Below are 26,991 nucleotides of genomic sequence, written 5' to 3' on the forward strand. Positions count from 1 at the left end.
AGATTGGTAAAGACAAGGTTTAGTGTTGTTCCTTCTGGGTCCTCTCTCCATCTGCTCTAGGCCCAGTTTATCAAATGAAAAGTGCCAGATTTGTCCTTTGGGACTTGGCCAACTCAGCCACAGTCAGAAGAGCTGCTACTGAGCTGCTCTTGGTGATGGACATTAAAGTCCCCCACTCAGTGTACATCCTGTGTCCTTGCCACCCTCAGTACCTGGTATTCAACATTGATGAGTATTGATTCATTAGCTGAGAGAGAGCCATGCATAGTAATCAGCTGGAGGTTTCCTTCCTCATGCCATGATCTGTGCCCTGAGACTTCATGGGCTCCAGTGTCAATGTTGAGGACTCAGAAGACAACTCCTTCCTGAATGTGTACCACGGCTGGTGGGTCTGTCCTGACAGTGACAATGGTGGTGTCTATACCTTGTTCTGGATTCCTATGATGGGAATAGTTTCACTGTATCTACCTTATCAATTCCTTTAAACTGCTTAAATAGCTCAGTTAGATCACATAATCATCTCTACTCAGGGATATACAAGTATTGTCCATTCAACCTGGCCTCATAATTAAACCCTTTTAGCCCTGCTATAATTCTGGTGAATTTGTGCCTACCTCCTGCAAGTTCAACATTTCCTTCACAAAGTAGAACTTTGTGCCATGCAACCTACAGAATTCTCAGAAAACATAACTAAAGTGATTTTTTGCTATGTAGCATGTAATACAGTAGTAAACCAGTTTATATCTTCATGGAAATTTTGCAAACATACCCATTTCGGTCTCCAAAGATATAGCTTCCATAAAGTCTCCTAGATTGACATCCTCTGTATATGAAACCACCCACTAAAGGGCTGTGAGTAGAAGATTTGAATTCAACTGCTGGAGGTTCTGTTTCTTCAAAAGAAAAACAACTTGATCATTGATTTCTTACATGAAATGTAAGCTATATGTAACATATTAGGAATATATTTGCTTTATTTGCAAACTGTGTGCAATATTGGATAAGGATAATGCAGCTATGAGTTGTTAGTTATTCTTACCACAAACAATATAGCCTCTTTGGTGCCTTTAAACGAATGTTCTAAAGAGGCCATATTTATAAGTGCAGCTGTTCAAAATATTAATGCATATGTCATTAAACTTGCTTTAAGATTCATAATTACCATAATCTTTTCCCCTTGTTATCTTGATTATTCTTCCTGTTGATTTATTCCAGGTATTTGACTCTGAGCAAAGTATGGTCAGATTACCATTAGCATCCAAGAGATGTTGATCCACGGTACACCTACACAAAGTCAATGCATTATTCAAGAGGGTCACTGAAAAAAAATCAAATGTATCTTACAAATTTTTAAGCGGTAACATTGCAAGTTATTAAAATTAATTCAACATACTGGTGTAATTTCACATTTCAATGCTAGTCATCATTTCGTCCTCTTTAGATATGTTAACATTTCGCTTAAATGGTTTCAGACATTCTGTAAAAATATGTGGACCGATATCAGACCCAGAATTTCCCAAACTTGCTCTTCTGCCAGTAAGAAGTCTCATAACACCGTGTTAAAGTCCTACAGGTTTATTTGGCAGCACTAACTTTCAGAATCTCAGGCTCCTTCATCAGGTGAGTGAGGACTTGTGTTCACAAACAGGGCATATACAGACACAAACTCAATTTACAAGATAATGGTTGGAATGTGAGTCTTTACAGGTAATCAAGTCTTAAAGGTACAGACAACGTAAGTGAACAGAGGGCCAAGCACAGGTTAAAGGAGTGTGTATTGTCTCCATACAGGACAGTTAGTGAGATTTTGCAAGCCCAGGCAAGTCGTGGGGGTTACAGATGGTGTGCATGAACCCAAGGTCCGGTTGAGTACATCCTCATGTGTGTGGTACTTGGCTATTAGTTTCTGCTCAGCAATTATGCGTTGTTGTGCGTCCTGAAGGCCAGCTTGGAGAACGCTTACCCGAAGATCAGAGGCTGAATGCCCGTGACTGCTGAAATGTTCCCTGACTGGAAGGGAACACTCCTGCCTGGTGATTGTCGAGCGGTGTTCATTCATTCATTGTCATAGAGTCTGCATAGTCTCCCCAATGTACCATGCCTCAGGACATTCTTTCCTACAGTGTATCAGGTAGACAACGTTGGCCGAGTCGCAAGAGTATGTACTGTGTGCCTGGTGGATGGTGATCTCATGTGAGATGATGGCAGCCGTGTCGATGATCCAGCACGTCTTGCAGAAGTTGCTGTGGCAGGATTGTGTGGTGTTGTGGTCACTGTTCTCCTGAAGGCTGGGTAATTTGCTGTGGACAATAGTTTGTTCGAGGTTGTTTGAAGGCAAGAAGGGGGGTGTGGGGATGGCCTTGACAAAATGTTTTTCTTCATGGATGACATGTTGAAGGCTCCAGAGAAGGTGTCGTAGCTTTTCTGCTCTGAGGAAGTACTCGATGACGAAGGGTACTCTGTCAGCCGTGTCCTGTGTTTGTCTTCTGAGGAGGTCTGTGCGGTTTTTTGCAGTGGCACATTAGAATTGTTGATCGATGACTTGAGCGCCATATCCTATTCTTATGCGGGCATCTTTCAGCGTCTGTAGGTGTCTGTTGCAATCCTTCTCATCTGAGCAGATCCTGTGTATACGGAGGGCTTGTCCGTAGGAGATGACTTCTTTAACGTGTTTAGGGTGTAAGCTGGAGAAGTGGAGCATCATGAGGTTGTCTGTGGGCTTGCAGTACAGTGGAGTGCTGAGGTGACCATCCTTGATGGAGATGCCTGTGTCCAAGAATGCAACCAATTCAGTATGCAGTGATGTGGATTTCTGCTTCCACTCTTTTCCACCCTGTTACAAATCAGGAGAGTTGGGGCTGTAGGATCATTTGCACAAAGGTCACAGCAGCAGAGGCTTTAGATTGGCACTTGCTTGCCTTGTTGAGGGTTCACCTATTCTTATGAAAGATTTCAGGATTTGATAAGACAGAGTTTATTTCCACAATTGCTGTTAGAAATTGTAATTCTTCACAGTGATATCCTGACAATGCAAGACTCACTTTGCTGATGTGGCGGGACCAGCAGGAATTTTATGGAATTATGTCATTCAGATAGACCCATCTCTTTTTCTGACATTACATGAAAACCTGTTAATAATCTTTCCAGCTGAAAAGAATGATGAAAATAAAAGGTCTCTCAATGTAGAACTTCAATAAACGCATAGGAAAAACAGCTGCCTTCTTTGGTCGACTCACAAAACATGCAAAGAATTACAGCTGAGTCTTAGGACCAATTCACCATGAAATCCAAGCCAATTTAATAAAAAAAACAGACATCCTCCTCTTTCTATCCTTTCAAAGGAATCTGATGAGGAATGGAGAGCTTATTTTCAAATGAAAGCACATCATTAGGTTCTGTAATTATCAATGAACATTGAAGCTTTTTCCTAAACCTACACTAACTTCCTTTCACATTGCGAGTTTTTTTCTTCTCTGGAAAGGCATTACTTCTTGTTGGAAGAGAGCTGCAGGGACTCTCCAAAATTCACCCATGCAACCATTCTTCAGTTGTGAATGTTGACCTCTCCACTGCCTTTATGCTATCAGACGGTTTGTCCAGCATCTGTCCTGGATAAACCGCAATTTCCTCTAGTTGAACACCAGAAAGACTGACGGCGTCATCTTTGGTCCCCAGAACTAATAAGATAACCTTGTCACCAGTTTCATTCTTTTCCAGTCTTGAGTCAGATTGTTTGCCAGCTTAGTGTCAATTTGAATGGAAGTGTGTTTCTGACCCCATATTCTTTCCATCATAAAGACCTATGCATCCATAACACAATTCATCTCTGCCCTTGCATCAGTGAGCTGAATTTTAGCCTTAGAGACAGAGGTGGTTTTAGAAGTGGGATTGGAGAAATTTAGATAGTTGTGGGTTTGCACAGCTCCCTGGTGCTGTCCTGCCTTAAGGTGAGTTTTCCAGGGACAACTATGGGAATCAGCAACTTGCTCCAGATAAACGGGCAACCAATTAGATCAATTAAGGCCATTTTCGAAACCCATTGACATTTTCCAAGCATAAGGAAGACCTCCAGCTGAGTCTGGAGCCAAGCAACAACTTGAAATTGACCTCCCAATGGCAGGCCGAATGGCCATCAATACCTCCTCCTCCAATCACTATGAAAAGAGCACAGCTGCGACCAAATACATTCCTGTGAGGTCTGTTTTCCCTAATAACAATGTATCTTCTTTAATTTTGAATTTTCAGCAGGTTTCTGAGAGCATCTCCATTAGGTGCCCTTGCATTCGTCTTTCTCCTGCAGTAGCGTCCATCTCTCCCAACGAGGCTGCTAAACAGCAAGTGCTGCATGCCCTCTCATTGGGCTTCCTGTCTCAAGAACCTGCCTGCTATTCTTAATTGGATGGGAAACACAGAGGTGTCCAATTAGGAGCCTACCTCTCATAAAGTTGTGCCAGCAGGAAACCTAGTGACAAGCACAGGTTCAGGACCTGTATATGTCTGCTGCTGAAGCATTCATTTGTGTCTTTGTCACCTTCAAACTTGACTAGACACTCCTGTGACAATTTCTTATCCTGTATCTTCCACCCTCAATAATCTTTAGCTTGTACTAAACTCTTCTGCCTGTATCCTATCATGATGTGGAAATGCTGGTGTTGGACTGGGGTAAACACAGTAAGAAGTGTCACAACACCAGGTTAAAGTCCAACAGGTTTATCTGGTAGCAAATGTCACTAGCTTTTAGAGTGCTGCTTCTTTGTCAGGTGGGTGAGAGTTCTGTTCACAAACAGGGCATATAAAAACACAAACTCAATTTACAGAATAATGATTGGAATGTGAGTCTTTACAGCTAATCAAGTCTTAAAGGTACAGACAATGTGAGTGGAGAGAGTATTAAGTACAGGTTAAAGACTTGTGTGTTGTCTCCAGACAGGACAGTTAGTGAGATTTTGCAAGCCCAGGCAGATAGTGTGACATGAACCCAAGATCCCGGTTGAAGCCATCCTCATGTATGCGGAACTTGGCTATCAGTCTCTGCTCAGCGACTCTGCACTGTCGTGTGTCATGAAGGCGGCCTTGGAGAATGCTTGGCCGAAGATCAGAGGCCGAATGCCCATAACCACAGAAGTGTTCCAAAAGTGTCGCAAAATCTCACTAACTGTCCTGTTAGTGACATGGATTCACTGAACTTCTCTTTCTTCCTTAAATACTCTCCTTAAAAGCCATCCTTGTGACCAAAGTTTTAATTGTGCACATGCCCATGTCTGATTCAGACCCCAAACTTTTTAAAAATCCAGTCCTTCAAGTCAAATAAGGTTCATGCTAGCAATTTGGGGAATGGTGTCCTTTCTAACTGTTAGTGATATAGGCTCCATCATTTAAATAAACAGAAACTTAACAACAAACTGGATCAGAGCACTCCATTTTTCTCTTTTCCTCCTAAATTGTATAAAGCCTAAATGGAACAGGAGATCAAAGTCCCAGGGGAAGCAGTTTCGTTCACAGTCAGAAAGCTGGAATAGGCTGAACTCACAGCAAGAAAACTTTGGGGTCTGAGTCAGACATGCACAAGTGGACTCTGAGGCAGTGTGGGAGGGGTGGGTGCAGGGCTACCTTTATCTTCACCTGATGCATTACTTGATGCATTGATGTGTTGAGGACTGAGAAATGCTGCACAGATCCCCTACTGATCTTGGAAAGACCCAGAGATAAATAGATTGAGTGCTGCAGTCATCTTCAAAGCCAATGACAGGGGATAACCTCCAACCCCATGGGGTGACAGCTCTTTACAAAGAATATGGCAAATATGATGTACCAGTGAGACACATAGACGTGCCTGGCATTGCTGTTCACTCATTTGGAAATAAAGGTTATTTATTTATTAATGTTACAACTTGACTTACATTAATACTACATTGAAGTTACTGTGAAAATCTCCTAGTTACCACACTCTAGTGCCTGTTTGAATACACAGAGGGAGAATTTAGTATGGCCAGTGCACCTAATCAGCATGTCTTCAGTCACCTAGAGGTTTTTGAGGGGCCAGTGTGTCCCCTGTGGCTGTCTGGAGATAAGAAATATCCACTGAAACGCTGGCTAACGTCACTAGTGCCTCACCGTCAGAGTCGTTCCGAGAAGAGGTACAAAGTTGCTCCATATGCTTCCTTAGAACTTTAGATCCTTGGACTGCTCATGTGGCTCACTGCAATACACTCATAGAATCATAGAGTCCCTACAGTGCAGAAGGGGTCATTCTGCCCACCAAGTCTACACCAACTTGCTGAGACATATCTTACCGAGGCCCTCTGCTCTATCTCTGTAACACCACACATTTACCATGCTAATCCATCTAAGTGTGGGATATTAAGGGGCAATTTAGCATGGCTAGTTCACCTAACCTGCACATTTTTGGACTGTGGGAGGAAACCAGAACACCTGGAGGAAACCCATGCAGACATGGGGAGAACTTGCAAACTTCACACAGGCAGTAACCCAAGGCTGGAATTGAACCCGGGTCCCTGGAGCTGTAAGGCAACAAGTACTAACCTCTGTGCCACTGTGCCGCCTATAGGGTTTCACATATCACATGAATGAGAGCTCATTGGAGGATGAAGATCCAGAATCCTCGGAAGCTCAGGAGGCTCCCAAGGCTCAGTATGAGCATGATGATGCCATGGAGGAAGGAAGATGTGGGTGATGTGCCTGTGATACTTTCATTGCTGATAGGAAAAGGAAAGTTATGTGAGGGCATATGGCCACAGATCTCCAATCCATCAGTGGTATTTCCTTTCACCTTAGGGGATGTCCAACCACTCACAGAATGAATGAGTCCAGCATTCAGAGCAAGTTCTGGCCTATATTTTAAGGCCATGATCTCTACTTTGGTTCACCACACCCTGTGAATGGATTTATTCTGGAAACTGAGCGTCCACTGAGGAACAACAGCGAAGCGAGAGAAGACTTGAAGCTATCGCCACCAGCTAATACAAAGACTGCTATGATTGAGATGAGAACATGCCTAGGGATCTGTCTTGTTCTTCTGCCATTACCACTGAGCAGACACAAATTCTGCCAGAATATCAATACTGATGGAGTGCCCTCATTAGATGGTGTTCCTTGATGAAGAAGGGTTAGAAACACTTATACCACACACTTTAAGTAAAGAATTAAATACATGTTCTGATATCTTAGAAGATGCAGAGACTAGTTCAACTGAGGTTGACATCACAGCAATGTTAAACTCAAAGTGGGACACTATACCGAGTAGAAAAATAGCTAAACATCAACATAAAAGGATTCCAACGTATAAAATTACAATACCTTCAGCTGATTAAAACAACCACAGAACCACCAAATGTAATCACAGAAGTGCACTTTATTAACAGTGATGGCAGATCCTTGACCCAAAAATGACATCAAAATTTCTTAAATTTCCTAGCCTTACCACCTGGGTGCAGATTCGACATTAGCAACAGAGGTGGAGGCATCCTACTGATTGCTACTTCCTGATGTCTATGATGTCTTTGATATATGTCTTCCGGTGACCCAAAACTTCAAGGGCCCCAGCCTGACAAGGGTCTTCTGCTCACATGCCAGTGGTGATTGCACTTGGTGAGTTGAGCAGCTGGAGTGCATGTGGTCACAGCCAGAGAGGAATGTGAGCGGCTACACATCCTTAGGATATCCTGGCTCTTGCAAGAAATGGGATGCCTGGAGGGACGTCATGGTGCCTCATTCCATGTCGCCTACATCCTGATGGTGCCCACCAGGATATGTGGCCATGGCATGCAGGGCTGTGCACAAATCTAGCCAAATATGCTGGACCAATATCTCCATAGTGGTCGCTGACCTTCCCAAGGTGACCTCAAGGCTCGCATGTTGGAGCCATGACATCAGATGGAACGTGGACGGACTCCTCCATCGTTTGTTCTAGTCTGCTGAGTGACTGATGAATCTCTGCCTGATATTTCACCACCACCTGTTGTTGTGCTGAGTTGGTGGATGCTTCCAGACACTCATCACTGATTTAGATTGAGTGGGTGGCTGATCTCTAGCAGTCCTCTGAGTGCCAGGGATCTGGGCAGTCCTGGCCTCTGACTGCTGCAAGGATGTGTTCATGAGGTGTTCTCCAGAAAGTGAGCCCTGGCCTAATCTAGAACTATGCCTAATGAATTGTGTGTCTCTGCCCCGTGGAGAGTGTGGGTGTGCACTGTGAAAGTTCTTCCAGAGCTGCTTCTTCAGACATGCTCACTGCCTTATTGACCTCAAAGTGCTGGTGCCTAAAAAATAGAGAATAGAGTTTCAATTAATGAATATGAGCAATATAAGACTGCATGTGACTCACAGTGATTGACAGGATGGATGAAGTGAAGGAGCTGTGATCCGTAGTAAGTTGCTGGGAGAGGGCAATCTCCCCTTCCTCAGAAGAGTGAAACATCTCCTCCCCAGCTGGCTCAGCAGCAGCCTCCTGGAACTTAATGATCTTTCCCTTCTATTGTGTGCCAGAGTGGTCTGCATGAAAATGAAAGAAAGGCATGCTGTGAGAAGGGATGGAGCAGAAGATGGGTAAGATGTATCACCCTTGTATGTGGTCAGCCTTCCCCAGAAGGGCCAGAGGATGGAGTGAGAACAGCATAATAAATGGAATGGTGGTGATGTGAAACTCTCCACGAGAGAATGAGTGTTGATATGTGTCCCCCACTAATGGTTGAGATCTGTGAGGAGAATAGCTGTTTCAGCGCATGATGCCATGATGAGAGTTTGATATTGGAGGGAGCTCAGAAAGGACTTACCCTGACAGAACAGATGAAATCATTCATCCTTTTGGATGGTGTTATGGGTGCGGGTAGCAGCCATGCTGACCTGCTTTGCTAGGCCAGAGACTTCAGATTGCTATGCCTTCTGTAGCCATTTCTTAGATACAGGATATGCCTTTGTGCCTGCACACCTCTGATCAAGGCCTGGAGGGTCTGGTGGGTGAAGTGGGATGCTACCTTCTTCTTGAGGCTGCAAGCCTTGTTCTTCTGGTTACCAGACATTGGTGACTTTGTCCTGAAGACAAGTGGACTGGAAGGAGTGAAATAAATGTGTGGGACTGGTGTTGAAATATGGTGCCCAAATCTTTGAACCTTCTAGCTGATACGAGGCAAACAAATCAGCTCCCGCCAGCTGCTTCGACCCAGTACTCACTTGTGCATAACTAATGAGCTTCCTGGTTCTGAACAGGGTGTGAGTTCCTGTCATTCTGAACAATGGGATAGCCACCTGTCACCACACTTAGTTTAAATTCCACTGCTATGTATTGTTGTTAAATACACAGGCTCCATTTGATGCTGCTCCTTTAGATCCAAATTGTAATTTGGCTTTGATTTGTAATTTATGTTGTTTATTGGGGTACCAGGTAACATAAGCATATATCTTTGCAAATCTATCATTTAATTGTAATTTAAAAAAAAAGTCACTTGTATTCTCTATTTTACACTTTTAAAAATATCCATTATAACCTCCACAGAAAATGATACAATTTAACTACAAAATTTATTCCACAGCTAATTAAATTCTATGATCCACAGTCAAAAGAATAAATCCTTCGGTCTCTGATGTGGCAGTTCAATCCTTCAGTGGCGATGTTATAAAGAGCAGTGACACTTGCGTCACAACTTAAGACACTGAATGCATACTTCAAGGTCTACATTAGCTTCAAAGTGATAGTAATTTTGAACAATATTTAATGGATTAAAATTCACTAAATTTTAAATTAAAACTAAAGAAATATACTTCAAAATATAGGATATGTTCAGCATGTCTTCTAGTTCAGTTTCCAATATTTATTATTTTATAGTTCTTATGTCCACATATCCACTTACCCTTCCTCCATATGGTTCATTTAACCAATAAATTTGCAAGTATATGCACAGCACTATAATTTTCCAATTGAATTGAATCTTGTTTAGTCCATCCTATTTTTTAAAAATGTGTTGATGAATTTGTGCCAGTTGACACCTGTCTTTGCAACAAGTAAAACAAAAAATGATGCTTCTATTTTAACAACTGTGATTTTGAGTTTATCTACAGAATCATTAAGCCTACTTACCTCCCTGGATTATGAAGTCCATGCGCAAATATTTCTGGTGGTTGGTTGGTGCTATTAAAATATGGATTGCTTCTGGGTATAACATAGGGCGCATTGCAGGAGTCAGTATCTACATCAATCCGAAGCACAGAGCCTGTAAAATCACTGGAAAGGTTATACAATAAGTATTAGATAAGAAGTACAACAAAAATTTTTTGTTAATGAACAAGGATGAACAATAATACAAACTGTGAATTTAAATAAATTGTCACTTCAGGTCGTTTGCCAAATAGCAAAATTTGAGCCAAATGTGGAGATCTCTCATTTGGAAATACTTTTCCCTTAACAATAGTTTTGTGAAAATGTAAAGGGACAAAAGGGTTGTTTTGCACCAACAATTCCTCACATTTATGGCTATATGTTTTTAATCAGCATCATCATCATAGGATGATAGGAATCATAGGAAGCAGTGTCTAATCAGGGTGAGGTGCTTCTACACAGCGAAAAAAATGGGAGACAAATTGATTTAGGTTATTGACATAAGCTGATGAAAGTAATTGCAGTAAACGAATACAGCATAACTGCTTTTACTCTCTGATGATGTAATGGTGCTTTGGAGCAGATTTCTTAGGAAATTATCTGGTACCTCTCCTGAAGGTGTGTGTCTAATGAGAGATAGTGACATCATTAATAAGTGTTAATTGCTGTTAAATGTATGAGTCAACACCAGTTCCCATACAATCAAGTGGTAATTATACACACCCATATTCCCATGTGGTCCATTCCTAGGCTATGTGTTCTGTTTCAAACTCTCCACCAGTTTGTGCTTACTGGTTAGTTTAGGAATAATATTGAATTCTTTCTATTGTTTCCAAGTGCAAACTCATTACTTTGGTGAGCTGAGCAAACTTTGTCCTGCTACTGGGAGATATTAAATAATAGCTTTGCATTTATACACAACAGCACCTAATCACATTCTCAAGATATCCCAAAATTCTTTACAACCAAATACTTTTGAAATTAATTCACTGCTATGTAGGCTAATATGTCATCCAAGTTATGCAGTGTAAAGGACCAGAAATAGAAAGTGAGATGAATGATCAGTTTGTAATATAGACTCCAGATGTTGGATGGGATTTATTTATCAGACAGGATCTTCATTTAACACATCATTGTAAGATCTCTGGAAATGCAGCACTCCTCAATACTTTAGATTTAGTCTAGATTATGTGATCTATTCTGAAGTGGGGTTGAAATTTTCTATGTTCTGATTCAGGCAACCTTGTCTAACTGAAACATGTTGTGGCTTACCAACTAAACTGCTACTAAGTGCAATTCCATTTCATCCCTAAAGTCTGACTGTCATTTTCTAATTGCTTTGCCACATGTTTTAGGGTGACCATGGTCTTCTAAACTTTCCAATCATAACAACATTGGATGATCTTGTTGCCAGTATAGTGGGTAAGTCAGTCTTTAATGTTGGCTAGCTGCTTCCTTTGCTGTTGGCTTCTTATTCTTCTGGTATTCTTTCCGGTGGTTAGGCACTTCAACCCTTCTGCATGGATAATGTGACTGAAAAAGTCTTCCGTTGATAGCTTTTAGAGTTCTCTTGTTCTTCCAGCCCATTCATTACCTCTTTGTTAGTTATTTTCTCTATCCAGCTTACTCTTGGGATTTTTTTAAGCACCCCTTCTTAAAGCTGTTGATTTTCTTCGATTTCGCCCCTTCCCAAATTCTCCAATCCTCACAACCACAATCCAATTACTGACCATACATAACATTTGATCACATGATTCTCATTTCAAGACTCAAGTTGATGTTTCCTTTAATGTTCCTTAATTTTGTGCAATCTTTTTTTGGATTTCAGTCCTGCTTTTGATATTGGATTTTACTATGCTTCCAAGGTACCTTTTCTATCTTTTAAAAACCTTGGCAGAAAGAGCCACTGATATGCAAAACAATTTCAACCTATGTTTTACTGATTATACCAAAGCATTTGATAAAATGCAACAAAATCATTTCATGAAAACGTTAGAAGACATCAATATCGACGGTAAAGATCTTTGATTCATCTGGAATGTTTACTTGAATCAGGTAGCAACAAACAGATATGAGAATGTAGGAACATAATAAGTAGGAGCAGGAGTAGACAATTCAGCCCCTCATGCCTGCTCCACCATTCAATACAATAATGGCTGATCTTGTCTCAGTCTCAACTCCACTTCCCTGTCCATTCTCCATAATCCTTCAATTCTTAGGTGGACATTGTGTAAATTTGAGGAGATAGACAGATTTTAATTAGAAATGGGTTGGAGGGTTATAGGCAACAACCAGGAAAGTGGAGTTGAGGCCAAGACAAGATCAGCTATTTTCGTATTGAATGGCAGACCGGGCTTGTGAGACTGAATTGCCTACTCCTGTTAGGTTCTCTAACAATTCTCTGCATAATAATGTTTTTCCCGCTTTCAACTCTGGTTCTTTTGCCAATCGCCTTAGATCTGTGTTCTCTTGTTACAGAGCCTTTTGACCCTAGAAGTGGCTTCTCTTTTTTGGCTCTACCAAAATGTTTCAAGATTTTGAACATCTCTATCAATTCTTCCCATAACTTTCTCTGCTTTGAAAAGAGCAGCCCCAATTTCACTGGTCTCTTCACCTAACTGAAGACTTTGCTAACATGTAGCCAGTCCTTTTTAAGACCTTAATATCCTTCCAAAAAAGTGTGATACCCAGAATTTGCCATAATCCTCCAGAGATTTATGCAGGTGTAACATCACTTCTTTGTTTTTATACCTATTGCCTCTATTGATAAAGTGAAGGATCCTAAACGTTTCTTTAACTTGTTCTGTAATCTTTAGGGATTTGTCTACATATACTCCAGCTCTCTCTGTTCCTGTACCAGGGTAATGTCCTTAGCCCCATTACTTCAGCTGCTTCATCAGTGACTTTCCCTCTAACATGATGTCAGAAATGTGAATATTTGCTGATGGCTTCATTTTGTTCAGCTCGATTTATAACTCCTTAGAAAATGAAGTGGTCTATGTCTGCATGCAATAAAATCTGGATAACTTTCTACCCTGGTAAGAGGTAAAATAACATTTGCATCAGACAAGTGCCAGGTAATGACCATTTCCAACAAAGAGAGTCTTCCCTGACATTCAGTGGCATTACCATTGTCAAATTTCCTTTATTAACATCTGGGGGGAGGCGGGGGAGACTCATTGTTGATCCAGCTGCTCACTGCATTCGCCACATAGGTCTAAGACTGAGTATTCTGTGTCAAGTGGCTCATTTCCCGATTCCCCAAAGCCTTTCCCCAGTTCACATGGCACAAGTCAGGAATACTCCTGAAGTCCTGGAAGGCTGTCCAGATGCCTAGATGGGTACAGTTCTAATAATACTCAAAAAGCTTGACACCATTCAGGACAAAGCAACTTACTTGAGTGACACCACCCATCACTTTAATCATTCAGTCCCTTCACTGCAAGTTTATTGCAGCTGTAGTGTGCACCATCTACAGTACCCATTCTCACAAAGATGAATTTTGCACCTGATGTTTGCGTTGACCTCTCATTAAGTGAACCTGATTGGAGTGAGATCCTGAGGACCAAGCAGGTTCACCTGTCACATTAAGTGATAAGTGAACATGGATTGGATCATGAGGGACAGCCATTTGGTAAAAGTTGGTTACTGGGAAAATATTTAAAAAACATACCTATATGATGTACACCAGCAATTTGACAATGTTTCTTCGATAGCACCTTCTAGAACCGTGATTCTACCAACTGGAAGGACAAGGACAGTAGACACCACCACTTGCAAGTTTTCCTCCAAGTAGTACATTATCCTGACTTGGGCATATATCTGCATTCCTTCATTGATGCTGAGTCAAAATCCTGGAAACTCCCTCCTTAACAGCACTGTTAGAGGACAATCACCACACGCACTGTAGTGGCTCAAGAAAGAGATTCACCACTATCTGCTCAATCAAATTTGACCTTCCTAGCAAAAAACTGTCAACTGGTCTATTATGTGATACTACATCAAATGCCTTTACAAGTCCACATGCACAACAACTGTATCACCTTCTTCTACTTCTCCATTGCTCATCAATCAATTCAATCAAGTTAGTTAAATATGGGTTTTACTAGTGTAGATTTTCATTCATTAAACCATATTTTTCAAAGGGCCAATTAAGTTTGTTACTGACATCAGAAGCCTCCTGGAAGAAGTGTTCTTTCCAAGAGGGCGACTGGAATCCAGCCACTGCAGAAAATTCAAGAACCTTGCCAGTGGCCCTGAAGCCCTAATTGCTTTCAAGTTTTGCTAGTGACGTTCGCGTGATTGACAATGACCTGTCCACAATTGTAATGCCCAAGTCACCGATGCTACGTTTGCTAAGGTGGCCACTAACATCCACTTAGACACTGATGAGATCAGTCAGACACAGATAGGTTCTTGGATTTTCTGCAGTGGCTGGATTCCTACAGGCTTGTTCAGGGATTTGCTGGATGCACATACAGCAGTCAATGTCCTCAGATCAGCCTGAAGTAATTATCAACTGGATATGCAGTTGTTGTGCAAGGTTTCTACTCATGTCTGGACCTGATTTCCTTGAAGCTGCCGTATGTCCTTCATTCTTTGAAGTCACATCTGACCGGGTGGCCGCTTGAAGACCAAGGATATTCTTTGAATTTCTAGCAAGTGACACTTGTAGGGACACTTGACCACTGATGCGTAGGAGAGGTACAACAAGCGCCATTTGAGCAAGAGCAATAACTGAGCAAGTCATTCGTTTGTTGATGATGTGGCTCGGATATCTCAGCATGCCTTTCAGTATACACCAGCAAGGGTCTCCAGAATGGCTATGAGTCGCAGAACATAATGCTGCAGAAAGGACCAGAGCTTCAGAGGGAACAATGTGCAGACTGAAGAGGAAGACAAAGTTGAGCAGCCACACGTAACCATGGAGTCTGCAGCCATTCATTTGGCTACCAAAGAATTATGTGGCTTCCCCTATGCATGCCCAGTTCAGCTAATCTGAGGCCAAATGACTGTACAGTGATGCTGGCCACATACCTACCCCAACAGAATCCATTCTCACTGTTAAAAATCATTACATTCACACCCTTTCTCATTTTCCAACTTGGTAATACCATTCTCCTAAAGGCTACTGTCCATTTGCTGTTTAGAATTAAACAAAATAGAGGATAAGAGAATGAAGAATTCTGATACAGTGATTGATTTATATAAAATAAACATATATGTATTGATATGCATATTGTTATCCAGACCTGAGTAAATCACTTTGTGTAACTAATTAGCCTTTCTCATCTATTTTTGTTTTACCCCTTTACTTCAGCAGAACTTGAGGAAGGCTGTTTGTTCCCCTGCACTGACAGCTGAGATACCCCTGCTGGACATCCTTTGATCCTGTGCGTGCTTCACCAAAGATTGTTCTATCTGCAACTGTACAGGGCAAACTTGATCATTGACAAGAAGTGGCATGTGGAGCTGTGATTGAAGAGGGATTTACAAGGTCGGAGAGGTAGGAGTGTCTTGAAAGGAGTCTGTACTTATGTGTGGCTTTTCTCCATCTTTCCTCTCATGATCTACCTGCGCTCCCTGCTAGCTAAGAACTGGATAGCACTTACCTGAATTTCACTGTGGCGTTGAGCCACTAAAGCAAGGTTTTGCTCTATCCTGTGTAAAGTGGAATCCTGAGTGTGCAGACTATTAGTCAGACTCAACTTGCACTCACTTGCCTTCCATGTCTGATGGTCCATGCAGATGGCCACCCTTTTGATGTAGATATACATTAGCAGAAAGTTCTGAGACATAATGGCTTTCATACTAGAAACAGATGCTTCCATATTCTCTTGAACATGGAAGCATCTCTGGAAATGGTAATAGAAGCATATATATTTCCAGTTACTGTTCCACAAGTACCTTCTCCTAGTTGACTCCCAAGTGTCAGCACCTACGTCTAGTGGAGCAGAGTTTAAGTGTCCTGTGCTCTCTACTGTGAGCTTTTTACTGCTGTTTCTGTCATCAGAACCTGCTCCTCTTCACATGTGATGTATGTCTCACCATATGACAATCTAGCTATCTCTACTGGATTAACCACCAAAATGTGTGTATTGATGCTGGAGTATGGTGTGTAGGGGTGATGTGATAATGCCTCATCAGAGTGTTTACCCTCCTCTGAGGACTTGTCAGCTTCCTTCATCACTTTTGAATGATGTGTGGGACTTGAAAGTCATGAATTATTGCTGACATTTGTAATGAGTGTGATGTTTTGTAAGACAGTTATGTTATAAATTGTTTCTTTCAATTCAAAGTAAAATGGAGAGGGACATGTTTCCTATTGGTTTCTCCTGGGGATAAGCCAATGTGATTTGGTTGCCATGGGGACAAAGAGGTTAGGACAAGTCCTGTTGAAATTCAAGAGCCAGCTATCATATCTGAAGACAAAGGAAAAAGAAACTGGCCTTGATATGGGCAGTCTTAAAGACAATTGCACAATGAGATTCAGAGAACCTGGACAGAGCAAGAGATCCAGAGAGAGACAGAGAAGTAACAGCTGGGGGAAAAGGCTGTGCTCTGGTGGTCACCAGGCAGAATACGTATGAGGGCTTGTTTTATGGTTAAAGAGATGGCAGCTATAGAAATTTTCCCTGCAGTGACCAGATGAAAGAGTTGATGGAATGGACCTTACTATTGGTTGTTGTTTTGGAGATTCTCAGAAGGCTAAGGCAAACAATTCTTGACAGACACTGGACTCAGTGGAATGGGAAAAGCAAGCCTGTTGGAAGCTGAGAGTAATTCTGGACTAGCTCCTGTAAAGACTACAATTCTACAGAGGGCACATGTTTAACATAGAAATGTGGCATGAGGTTTTTGGTTGTGTTGAGGGTAACTTTTCTATATAAGTGTACCAGTTAGTCTATTAAATGATGTCTGACTGATGTTGATTTTCATTTGGCTGCTATAGGGAAAGTTTTAAAATGTGAAATATTGTTGTCTGATTCTTTGAGTTGGTCACTGGGAATTCAAACCTCTTTTTAAAGATTATCTTTAATCTATTTAAATTATCTAATTTAAAGATTATCTTTAATTTAACTGGAAATGTATCACATGAGAAAAGGATTCAAACTCTGCATTGTGCATATCATGACGTTTCTTAGTTGGTGGTTACTAGTTAGTGGTGACATCAATTCAGCATGAGTGACTATCATGTGTTCAGTAACAATATAATATCTAATGCTGCCAGAGGCATGTGGGAGAACTCATCTCTCCATTGTAATGCCCATGGACTTGCCAATCACTAAAGAATGTTTCTCCACAGCAATCAATTTGCAATATGACTATCACTGCAAGGTCCAACCCTGCTTCTCTCCCTCTCCACGGAGTTGTACTTTCTAATCTCCTGAAATGATAGAAAGTAAAGAATTAGGAGTGCAACAGGTGGAGCATTTGGGATAACCTTTGTGGAGTAGGAGTATGAGTATAGGTGTGAAATGTCAATAAGATGAGTCACTGTTGACTGTTTAGATGAGGATTTGAGGAGACCCTGGGAAAAAAAGAATGAATGGAGCTGCAAGGTATGTTGTCCTCAGAAGTGCTGTCTGAGAAAATGATGGGTAAGTCAGTGTGGAGTTGACAGCTCAAAGTGTTAAGATACTCAGCTCTTCTGTTCTCTTAGGTCATTAAACCTGGAACTATATCTAGCTACGAGGGCCCAGACTCCTACTGCTACTTCTGATACCTCCAGCCAGACCTGTTTTGTCGATTTTGCTGGTTTCTTCCTTCTGTGATGTGGTGATGCCAGCGTTGGACTAAGCTATGCACTGTAAGAAGTCTCACAACACCAGGTTAAAGTCCAACAGGTTTATTTGATAGCACAAGCCACAAACTTTCAGTGCGCTGCTCCTTCAGCGTCTGCTTGAAACAGGACTTCTCTTTTGGTCCTCACTGTAGCATCACATTCAAGGAACAGTCAAGAGAACTGCTGGTGGGGGTTCAGTGGGGAGGGGGCTGGAACAATGATGGTGGTTCTGGTAGTCTTTCTATATTTCCCTGCCATTATTCTTCTGTTTGCAGCCTTCACAAAGAATATGGGATGCAGTCATTCTGATCCATGCTGAGGGTCCCTTTAAATAGCAAGGCATTCATTGGGATACAGTCGTTCTGATCCATGCTGAGGGTCCCTTTAAACAGAGGTTTCATTGATAGGTGCAGGCTGACATCCACTCTATGAATAATCCAGAAATAGAAGCAGGACGCTTCTTGGCTTTGTTAAACAGCCACAGCAAAGCCAACTGCTAAAACAAATGAGTTCCTGATCTGTAAATGGGTTGGCTGAAATAAAATTCTGCCTCATCTCTCTAAAAGTTTTCCTCTCACCAATATTAGGCTGGTCTGCCTGTAATTGCAGGATTTATCCCTCATTTTTCTTGAAAAGGGATGTAATAATTACAATCCTTTAGTCTTCTGGCACCTGTTAAACCCAAGGAGGATTGGAAGATTGTGACCAGAGGCTCTGCAATTTCCATTCTTACTTCTCTTAGCAACCTTTGATGAATCCCAACTGAACCGGGTAAATTTTCCATTTTAAGTGCATTTAAGTATCTCCATTTATCTTATAAATTTCTCAACTATCCTCTCCCTTTCTCTTCCATCTCTAATTTTCAATAACAACTGAATTAATGGAAAAGTTAATGAGCTTAAAAAAACACCAGAAAAGGAGAGCTTCTAAAATTCAAATTCTTTTGTTTGGCATAAATTACATTAATCAAATATCAACTTGGACAGTAAATATTAGGGGGGCTGTTCTCCAATCTCACTGCATCTGGAGCAGATCGCGCTGATCCTGGAGAATAGCCCAAAAATCAGTTTTGCACCTGGCACCAAATAGTTTGTAATTTTCCCAGACCCTTTCCAATGCCATGAACTCAATTGTGCTCTTCCCATTTGCATGAGATTGACTGAATTTCAATTTAAATAGCGAGTTTGACACGTGATCCTTCCTGATTCTAGAATGTTCCCACCTCTCCAGCAGGAGGCATGAATTACTACTGGTCTCTACCCACGGACAACTGGTGCGACGGTCACACCACAGGACACAGCCCCCACGTACTTAGGGGCTTGGCCAGGTAGTGCCCATCGGACATCCGGTAGTGGCCATTGGAAAGCCTGGCAGAGACTACCGGACACCCTGGCAGTGGCCACCGACACCCTGGCAGCTGTCAGGAGCAGTGCCGAGGGGTTGGAGCCTGTATGGGGGCCATGACGTAGTGGCTCTGTAGGAGGTCTGATGGGGAGGGGTCGTGCAGGGGTGGATCCTGAAGATGGTCATAATGGGGGGGCATTTTGGAAGGGCCACGTCGGGGGTCAGGCCGATGGGGGTCTTCCAGTGCACTGTGAGATTAGGGCACCCATGCGAAATGGCCCCCAAGCACTCTGAAGCTGGACTCACTTGGGTGTTTAGGCCCCACATCCCCAGCACTAGCACAAAACTCCTACTTCTTCAAAAAAAGTGACTGAGTGTGGGAGAATTGCAGTGCAGAGTGTGCCTGATCATTCTGTTATTTTCGCTGTTATGACATTTAGAAATTTCTTGGGAGAATTCCGTCCTAAGTCTTTCACAGAGTCATAGAATCCCTAGAGTGCAGAAGGAGGAACCTTCGGCCCACTGAGTCTGTATGGACTCTCCGACAGAACATCTTAGCCAGATCGTCCCATCCCAGTAATTCTGCTAATCCCCCTAACCTACACATCTTGGGGCACAATGAGACAATTTAGCATGGCCAATGCACCTAACCTAACCTGCACATCTTTGGACCATGGGAGGAAATCAGGAGAAACCCAGACAGAAATGGGGAGAACATGCAAACTCCACACTGGGTGCCATGTGTTGTAAAGCATTTTCATCACATGACAATACATTCATAATTACATACTGTTACGTATATTTTACAGTTTTGTTTTTTATCTCTATTTACCTTAACCCATCCATCTCTTCCATATCATCAAGGGTAATCATTCCATCTCCAAGGAAAACGTACAAGAAATTATCAGGCCCAAATAAGAGTTGTCCACCCAAATGCTTTCTGTGTAACTCTGCTACTTCAGTCAATACTTTTGCTGTTCGTGTATCCACTTGATTTGCATTTTTTCTGTGAAATAAATAACAATTATGTTTACTAATACAATTATTCCTTGAAAAATGCATTAAGAACTTGTTTTTTATTGTGATGTTCATGACCTTTGTTTGCCCCAACGTGCTTTACAACTGTCATTTTTTTTTGAAGTGTAGTCACTGTGGTAGAGAAGCATGTCAATATGTTGACATTAAAATTCCACAAGCAGCAAGTAAAGTGCCAATAATCTGTTTTGATGATGTTATTTTAAGGACAAATATTGTCAAGATACTGAGAAAACCCTCCTTTATTTTTTCTAATAGTGCATGGATCTTTAATGCCCACCTGAGAAACAAGTCTCGTTTCACACTTAAGTGGCAGCACCTCTGACAGTGCAATACATTCTCATGACTAAAGTGAAGTATCAACCTGGATTAGCTGCTTAAATGTCTGAAGTTGGATTGTAACTTCCAATCTTCTGATTCAAACCCTAGAATACTATCAGTGAGTCAGAGTTAACACCTTTCCTTATTACTTGAGGGGAAAAAGTCAAGAATATAAGGTTGATAATTAAATATCATTAAAATTCCTCTCAATAATTTTGATTTTTATTTTAGTATTCCTTTTGTTTAAATGAAGTGAGAAAATTGTTGCTTGTATCAGGAATACTTCTTGACTTACTGAGCCATAGAATGAATTTTATGTCCAGTTTAACACTTTCTAATTAATAACGTGTTTTACTGACATTAACTCTAGTGTCTCATGGAGTCAGACTCCAAAATAATTCATTAAAGTCTACAGAAAAGACTAGAAACAAACCAAAAAATAATAATTGTAATTATCTGTCTTAAAATTTTTGCCCTCATGGTAGCAATGTTCAACTCTTCAGTTGAGATATTTATGTTCTTAAAATATATCTATAAAATGGACACTTTTTTTCATCTGACATCCTAACCGTATTTTTATATAATTAAACACGATGGAAATAAAACATCCGCATGTTTGGAAAATGTGATTTTTTTTAACCTTGATATGCAGAATTGATGGAGATAATTCAGCGCTAAAACTTGCTTTAAAGTGAAATTAACTAACAGTCAAACAATTGGATTCTTGCCACATGTGGCATTTCAAAGAGCTTTAGGTGTTAATCAGCCTGCTTCTGTTCTGGTATACCATTAAATTGCATCACCATATTTCACATCATGGGTGGAATCTCGGAGGTGGGAAGGGCATGTTATTAGGTGTATCTGAATCACGCTGCCTCTCCATCTCCACTGGAATTACTATTGGGGTCGGAAGGCTCACGGTCAATTTGCCTTGCTGCTAATTGAGGCCCTTAAGTGGGCAGTTAATGACCACGTTAGGTTCTTATCCCATCGCTGCTAGTATTGATCCAGCTGCAAGTGGGTCATGCATTGTGCAAAACAGGTGAAACTGTCAGAAAGCTGGTCTCCTTGGTAGGGAAGGGTGTCTCCATCAAATGCAATCAGTGCCCCATCAAAGGGCTGGACATTGGGAGGGGGGAGCTACTGAGAGCCATCTTAATTCTCACTCCCTTACCTGCCACCTGTCACCCCCATCTGACTAAATCCCACCCTCCATGTTACGAACCTGTAACCTGGGTCACCCACAATTCTGGGAATCCATAAAGGTGTCATTCCTATGGCAGTCACAGCCTCTTCAGAGATTCTGCTGAACGCAAGAGCTGCTAGCCTTTGGTCAATAGCTCTCACTAGGTGGCACTTCCATCCTCAAGATCTTGATTCCAGGGTCCACCAGTGGTCTCACCACTACCTGATTGGCTTGTGATTCAGTGGGCCTTCCCAAAAAATAGGCAGTGAGGGTATACTGCTGGCCCTCAGACAAGACCCCTGATGCCAAATAAGATTTTACCCCCCCCCCCCCCCAACCATGGCATTTACAGTGTAATTTACAGATGAAGTTCTGTTCAATTGTTTTCAGTAATTAATATTTGTAAGACATGATGGAGCATAAGTATCTCGTTTTGTTATCGCGCTACCTGGATACAGTGTATTCGACTATTCTAAGAATGTGGTCGTGTGGTCCAATGGCCCATCGTTCTTGGTTGGTGGTATAAGACACGTAGAGCTTTCCATTTTCCTTGTATTTGGGATGAAATGCTAGGCTTAGCAATCCTCTTTCATCTCCACCCTGAGGTTAAATAACAAAAAATATAAAACATTGTAATGTTAAATATAAGAACATAAGAAATAGGAGCAGGAGTAGGCCATCTAGCCCTTCGAGCCTGCCCCGCCATTCAATAAGACCATGGCTGATCTGAAGTGGATCAGTTCCACTTTCCCGCTTTCTCCCCATAACCTGTAATTCCCCTATCCACCAAAAACCTATCTACCCATGACTTAAATATATTTAGCAAGGTAGCCTCCACCACTTCAACAGGCAGAGAATTCCAGAGATTCACCACTCTTTGAGTGAAGAAGTTCCTCCTCAACTCTGATCTAAACTGCAACCCCCCCCCCACCCCCACCCCCTTATTAAATATGTTCTCCGTTTTGTTTCATCTGGAAAACAGTGGAGATCTTTCCTGATGTGGAAAATTTGTTTATAAACTCCTTTTCTCCTTTCTGGCATTGGTTATAACACACAAAGGGATTATAAAATATTTCCTCTTAAACAACTAAGTTGGAACCAGACATTTGTCACAACTGATGTGAGCACTGCACTGCATGTAAAAAATTCTTACTGCACCATTGTAAAGTGATTTGTGTGTGCCATCTCTAGATCTCCATGAAGACACATCTAAATGCTAGGAAGCATTCTTTGTTCAGCTATTAACTTGCTCATACACTAAGGAAGACAAATGAGTCCATAGCAGCAGCTTTTCCTGCTGTTGATATTCTTAAAGCATTGAATACCACAGCGTGAGCTGTGAACTCCTTGCCTTGGCACTATACTCCAAAAACAATTAAATTAATTGTCTAGTGTATGAACTTTTCTTTACCCTGGAGGCAAGTACATCAATTGTCACATCTATGGTGGTCTGCTTCTTTGTGTCAACAATAATTAATAGCCATTTTTCATTGGTGGCTATATATCGGACAATGGAACTATGCAAGGAATGAAAATGATTCCTGTGTTTTGAATATTGCATATAGTATCAAAAATTACTTGCAATTATTTAATACAACTCATTACATACAGACTGATGATCTTTTTTATCAGCTTATCTGTTATTGATTGCAATCTGTGGCAAAAGGCCATATGATATAGTCGGTGATCTCAAAGACCTACCACTAATAAATTAGGTTTTTGATACCATGTATAGTCACAGACAAAAATTACCAACAATTCTGCCCTTATGGTAATGATGAATTCAAAAGAACAGGCTTCTTATTTGTCTTTGTTTTTGAGGATGTCATAATTACAGCATACAGAGAAGTGCCACAATAAGCTGATGTCCTCACATCTAACTGCTCCAAGGCAATGCCAAAAAAAAACTGATTTATTGTACTTAGCGTTAATAATAAAAAGTCTGAACGTTGTTGTTGATGCATTTCGTAAATTCTGCTTTTAGTGAATGCAGAGGGAACTTGGAAACTTGGTTGCTATAAGGAATTTTTTCACTGTACATTTATTTCTCTGAAAGCAGAAAAGGCAGAAAAATGACAATAGAGGCAGTTTTGGCCAAACAGAAAACATAGAAAAAATAAGTTCAAAAGACAAATTCAAAATTCATAAAAGAGATTAAAACTGTGATGCTGAAGGCAAATCCTGAACCAATCAAAATACATATTCACAATTATTTAAAGAAATACAGCAGAATGCACATCAAAACAAAGTTAAAGGCTAAAAGGATGGGGAAGAGGACATTCGCAAAAAGGAAGCAAAGTGTTATCTGGAGAAAGTAGTTACATGAAATGCCGAAGTGGTGATTTTTTTTCCCTCATTCACATGATGTCAGTAATGATGACAAGACCAGACTTATTACCCAATTCTAATTGCCTTGAGAAGATGGTGATGAGCCACTTTTTTCAACTGCAACAGCATGTGTGGTGAAGGCACTCCCACAATGGTATTAGGTAGGGAGGTCCTGAACTTTGACCCAATGATATATTTCCAGGAAGATAAGTGACTTGAAAGGGAACTTAGTGATGTTGATGTTCCTGGGCACCTACTGTCCTTATTCTTCCATATGGTCAAGGACATGACTTTGGGAATTGCAGTTGCTGTCAAAGAAGCCTTGGGAAGTTGTTACAGTGCATCTGTAGACGGTACACACTGCAGTCAAGGTACACCACTGGTGGAGGGAGTGAATATTTAAGTTCGTGTCAAGCTGGTTGGGTGTTGTTGGAGTTGTTGGATTTATACCTCACAGATGCTGAAATTTCAGAATTCAGTCACTTGCCACAGAATTCCAGCCTTTGCCTAGTTAGGTTTTTGGTGTGATTTTTGGTGGGAATTAGTGGAGACTTTTCTCCAATTCCCATTGATTTCAATCTTACTCCTTGATGCTACATGCAGTCAAATGTTGCCTTGATATTAAGGGCAGTCACTTGATAATGGGTGTGTTCATGGAGCCTCTTTCTACTGTACGTTGTTTAATTGTTCACCTCCGTTCATGACATGAGGCGGACTATGCCATGGTTGTGGAATCCTTCATGTTGATTTTCTTGGTGAGTGCTGCAAGTCCAGCCAAGCAGCTATGTGTTTCAGAGCTTGGCTGGCTCAGTCAATAATGGGGTTAGTAAAGTAATTCTTGGTGATGGGCACCGAAATTTCCCATCAGGAAACATAAGGCCTTGGTGCTTTAAGTGCATCTATCAAATGGTGTTCAACATGGAGGGACCCTGACTGATCGGCTGAAGGAGGGTGATAAACAGTTATCGAGAGGTTTTCTTGCAAATGTTTAACCTGGTACTGTGAAACTTCATGGGGTCTGCAGTTTATGTGCAGTAATCTCAGGACCACTTCCTCCTAACTGTGCATCATTATATTGTCAACTCTGGTGGATCTGGCTTACTAGTAGGACGATGTGGAGATGCTGGCGTTGGACTGGGGTAAAACAGAAAGAGATCCCACAACACCAGTTTAAAGTCCGAACAGGTTTATTTGTAGCAAAAGCCGCAAGCTTTCCTGAAGGGACCCTGAAGGGACAGGCTGTCCCGAAAGCTTGCAGCTTTTGCTATAAATAAACCTGTTTGGACTTTAAACTGGTGTTGTGGGATTTCTTTCTGTTTTACTAGTAGGACAGACATACTCTGGGATGGTGATGGAACTGTGTGGAACATTAGCTGAAAGATGGAATTCTGTGAGCATGATTGTCAGATTGTGCTTAATTAGTCTCTTCCAGTTTTACCACACATCCTTAGGTGTTAAAAAGGACTCTGCATGGTCTACTGGAATGGGTGTGCCTTTGTCATGTCTGAATCTGATGTCTAAGTCAATGCTGTGTGGTGCATTTGCTTCCATTTAATGATACTCTGTCCCTCTGGTTTGAGTAGCTTGTTACGCCATTTCACAGCTGGTTAAAAGTCAACCACATTTCATTGGATTTGCAATGATACAAAGGCAAGACTGGGTAAGGACAATACTGAAGTAGATGGGTTTTTTGACAATCCATTCATTCACCAATACTGAAACTAAGCATTTTATCTCTGATTTATCTTTAATTGACTTGTTTTAAATTTCTAGCTGCTAGATTTGAACTCTTGATCATTTGCCTAAGCCTCTGGATTAAAATCATAGAATCTCTACAGTGCAGAAAGAGGCCATTTGGCCCACCAAGTCTGCACCGACTCTTCGAAACAGCATCTTATCTAGGCCCATCCCCTCACCTTATTCCCATGACCAATGCATTTACTCCACTCATTTCCCTAATCTGCACACCTTGGGACACTAACAGACAGTCTAGCATGTCCAATCCACCTAACGTGCATATCCTTGGACTGTGGCAAGAAATCAGAGCAACCAGAGTAAACCCATGCAGACACAGGTGAACATGCAAACTCCACACAGTCGCCCAAGGCTTGAATCAAACCTGGATCCCTGGCATGTTAAGGCAGCAGTGATAACCACTGGGCAGCCCTGGCCCAGTAACAGCATCAGTTTGCTACCTCTGTAAGGTGGCACAATATGGAGGGGTGGTCATAAAGTTCATTGACAAGTTACATGGGAGGCAGAGGGCAGTATACTCTGATATCTATTGCAATCCTTTTCCTAGTCAGAATATTATTGATTACAATCATTTTCCTATGAAAAATGAATAGTGACATTTGGTGCTCCCTTAGGAATTTAATAATGGATTTTTAACATATATGGCTAAGTAACAACAAAGTATTTCAACTTTTCATTCATGGCTTCTGACCTTGTTTTGATAGACTTGGCCAATACAAGTAGACTTTCATTAGTTTATCTGGGTGGGACTATATCCCCATTTGGTCTCCATCTATAATCTTTCTCATCATGTCATGAAACAATGATGGTTATTTGTTGTTCGCCTTCAAAATAATAATGAATGTTCAATTGTAAAAGCAGCCTAAGAATGAACATGAAGGTTACATATGTTAAATTCACAACACCTTGCATTTATATTGGGTGGGATTTTATAACCTCACTTGTCCCAAAAGTGTAAAGTCCCGCCCAAGGTCAACGAACCTTTCCATGGTCCACTCCTCGCCCACTCCGATTCCCGTGGCAGGAGTGATGGTAAAATTCTGACCATAGATTTTTGAATCCAGTAAAATGTCTATAGAGCTTCAAAGGTGGTTTTTAAACAAAATGACATTAAGCCACATGAGATAT

At 41.3% G+C, this 26,991-nt stretch overlaps 1 protein-coding gene across 2 annotated transcripts in view; it reads right to left on the reverse strand.

Moving 5' to 3' along the window:
- The window catches only part of hhip (hedgehog interacting protein), a 170,525-nt gene that overhangs the window by 82,364 nt on the left and 61,170 nt on the right, over nt 1–26,991 (reverse strand). For both annotated transcript variants that reach the window (XM_080199641.1, XM_080199632.1), the window contains exons 5-9: nt 22,229–22,380; nt 20,071–20,244; nt 10,091–10,234; nt 1,163–1,284; nt 770–893 (exon numbers count right to left, since the gene is read on the reverse strand). In XM_080199641.1, coding sequence (XP_080055767.1) covers nt 770–893; nt 1,163–1,284; nt 10,091–10,234; nt 20,071–20,244; nt 22,229–22,380 — 716 coding nt within the window. The remainder of the gene's footprint in view (nt 1–769; nt 894–1,162; nt 1,285–10,090; nt 10,235–20,070; nt 20,245–22,228; nt 22,381–26,991) is intronic.

The sequence above is a fragment of the Carcharhinus amblyrhynchos genome, chromosome 1 (assembly GCF_965287045.1).
Source record: "Carcharhinus amblyrhynchos chromosome 1, sCarAmb.v2.hapA, whole genome shotgun sequence".
Classification (NCBI taxonomy): Eukaryota; Metazoa; Chordata; class Chondrichthyes; order Carcharhiniformes; family Carcharhinidae; genus Carcharhinus; species Carcharhinus amblyrhynchos.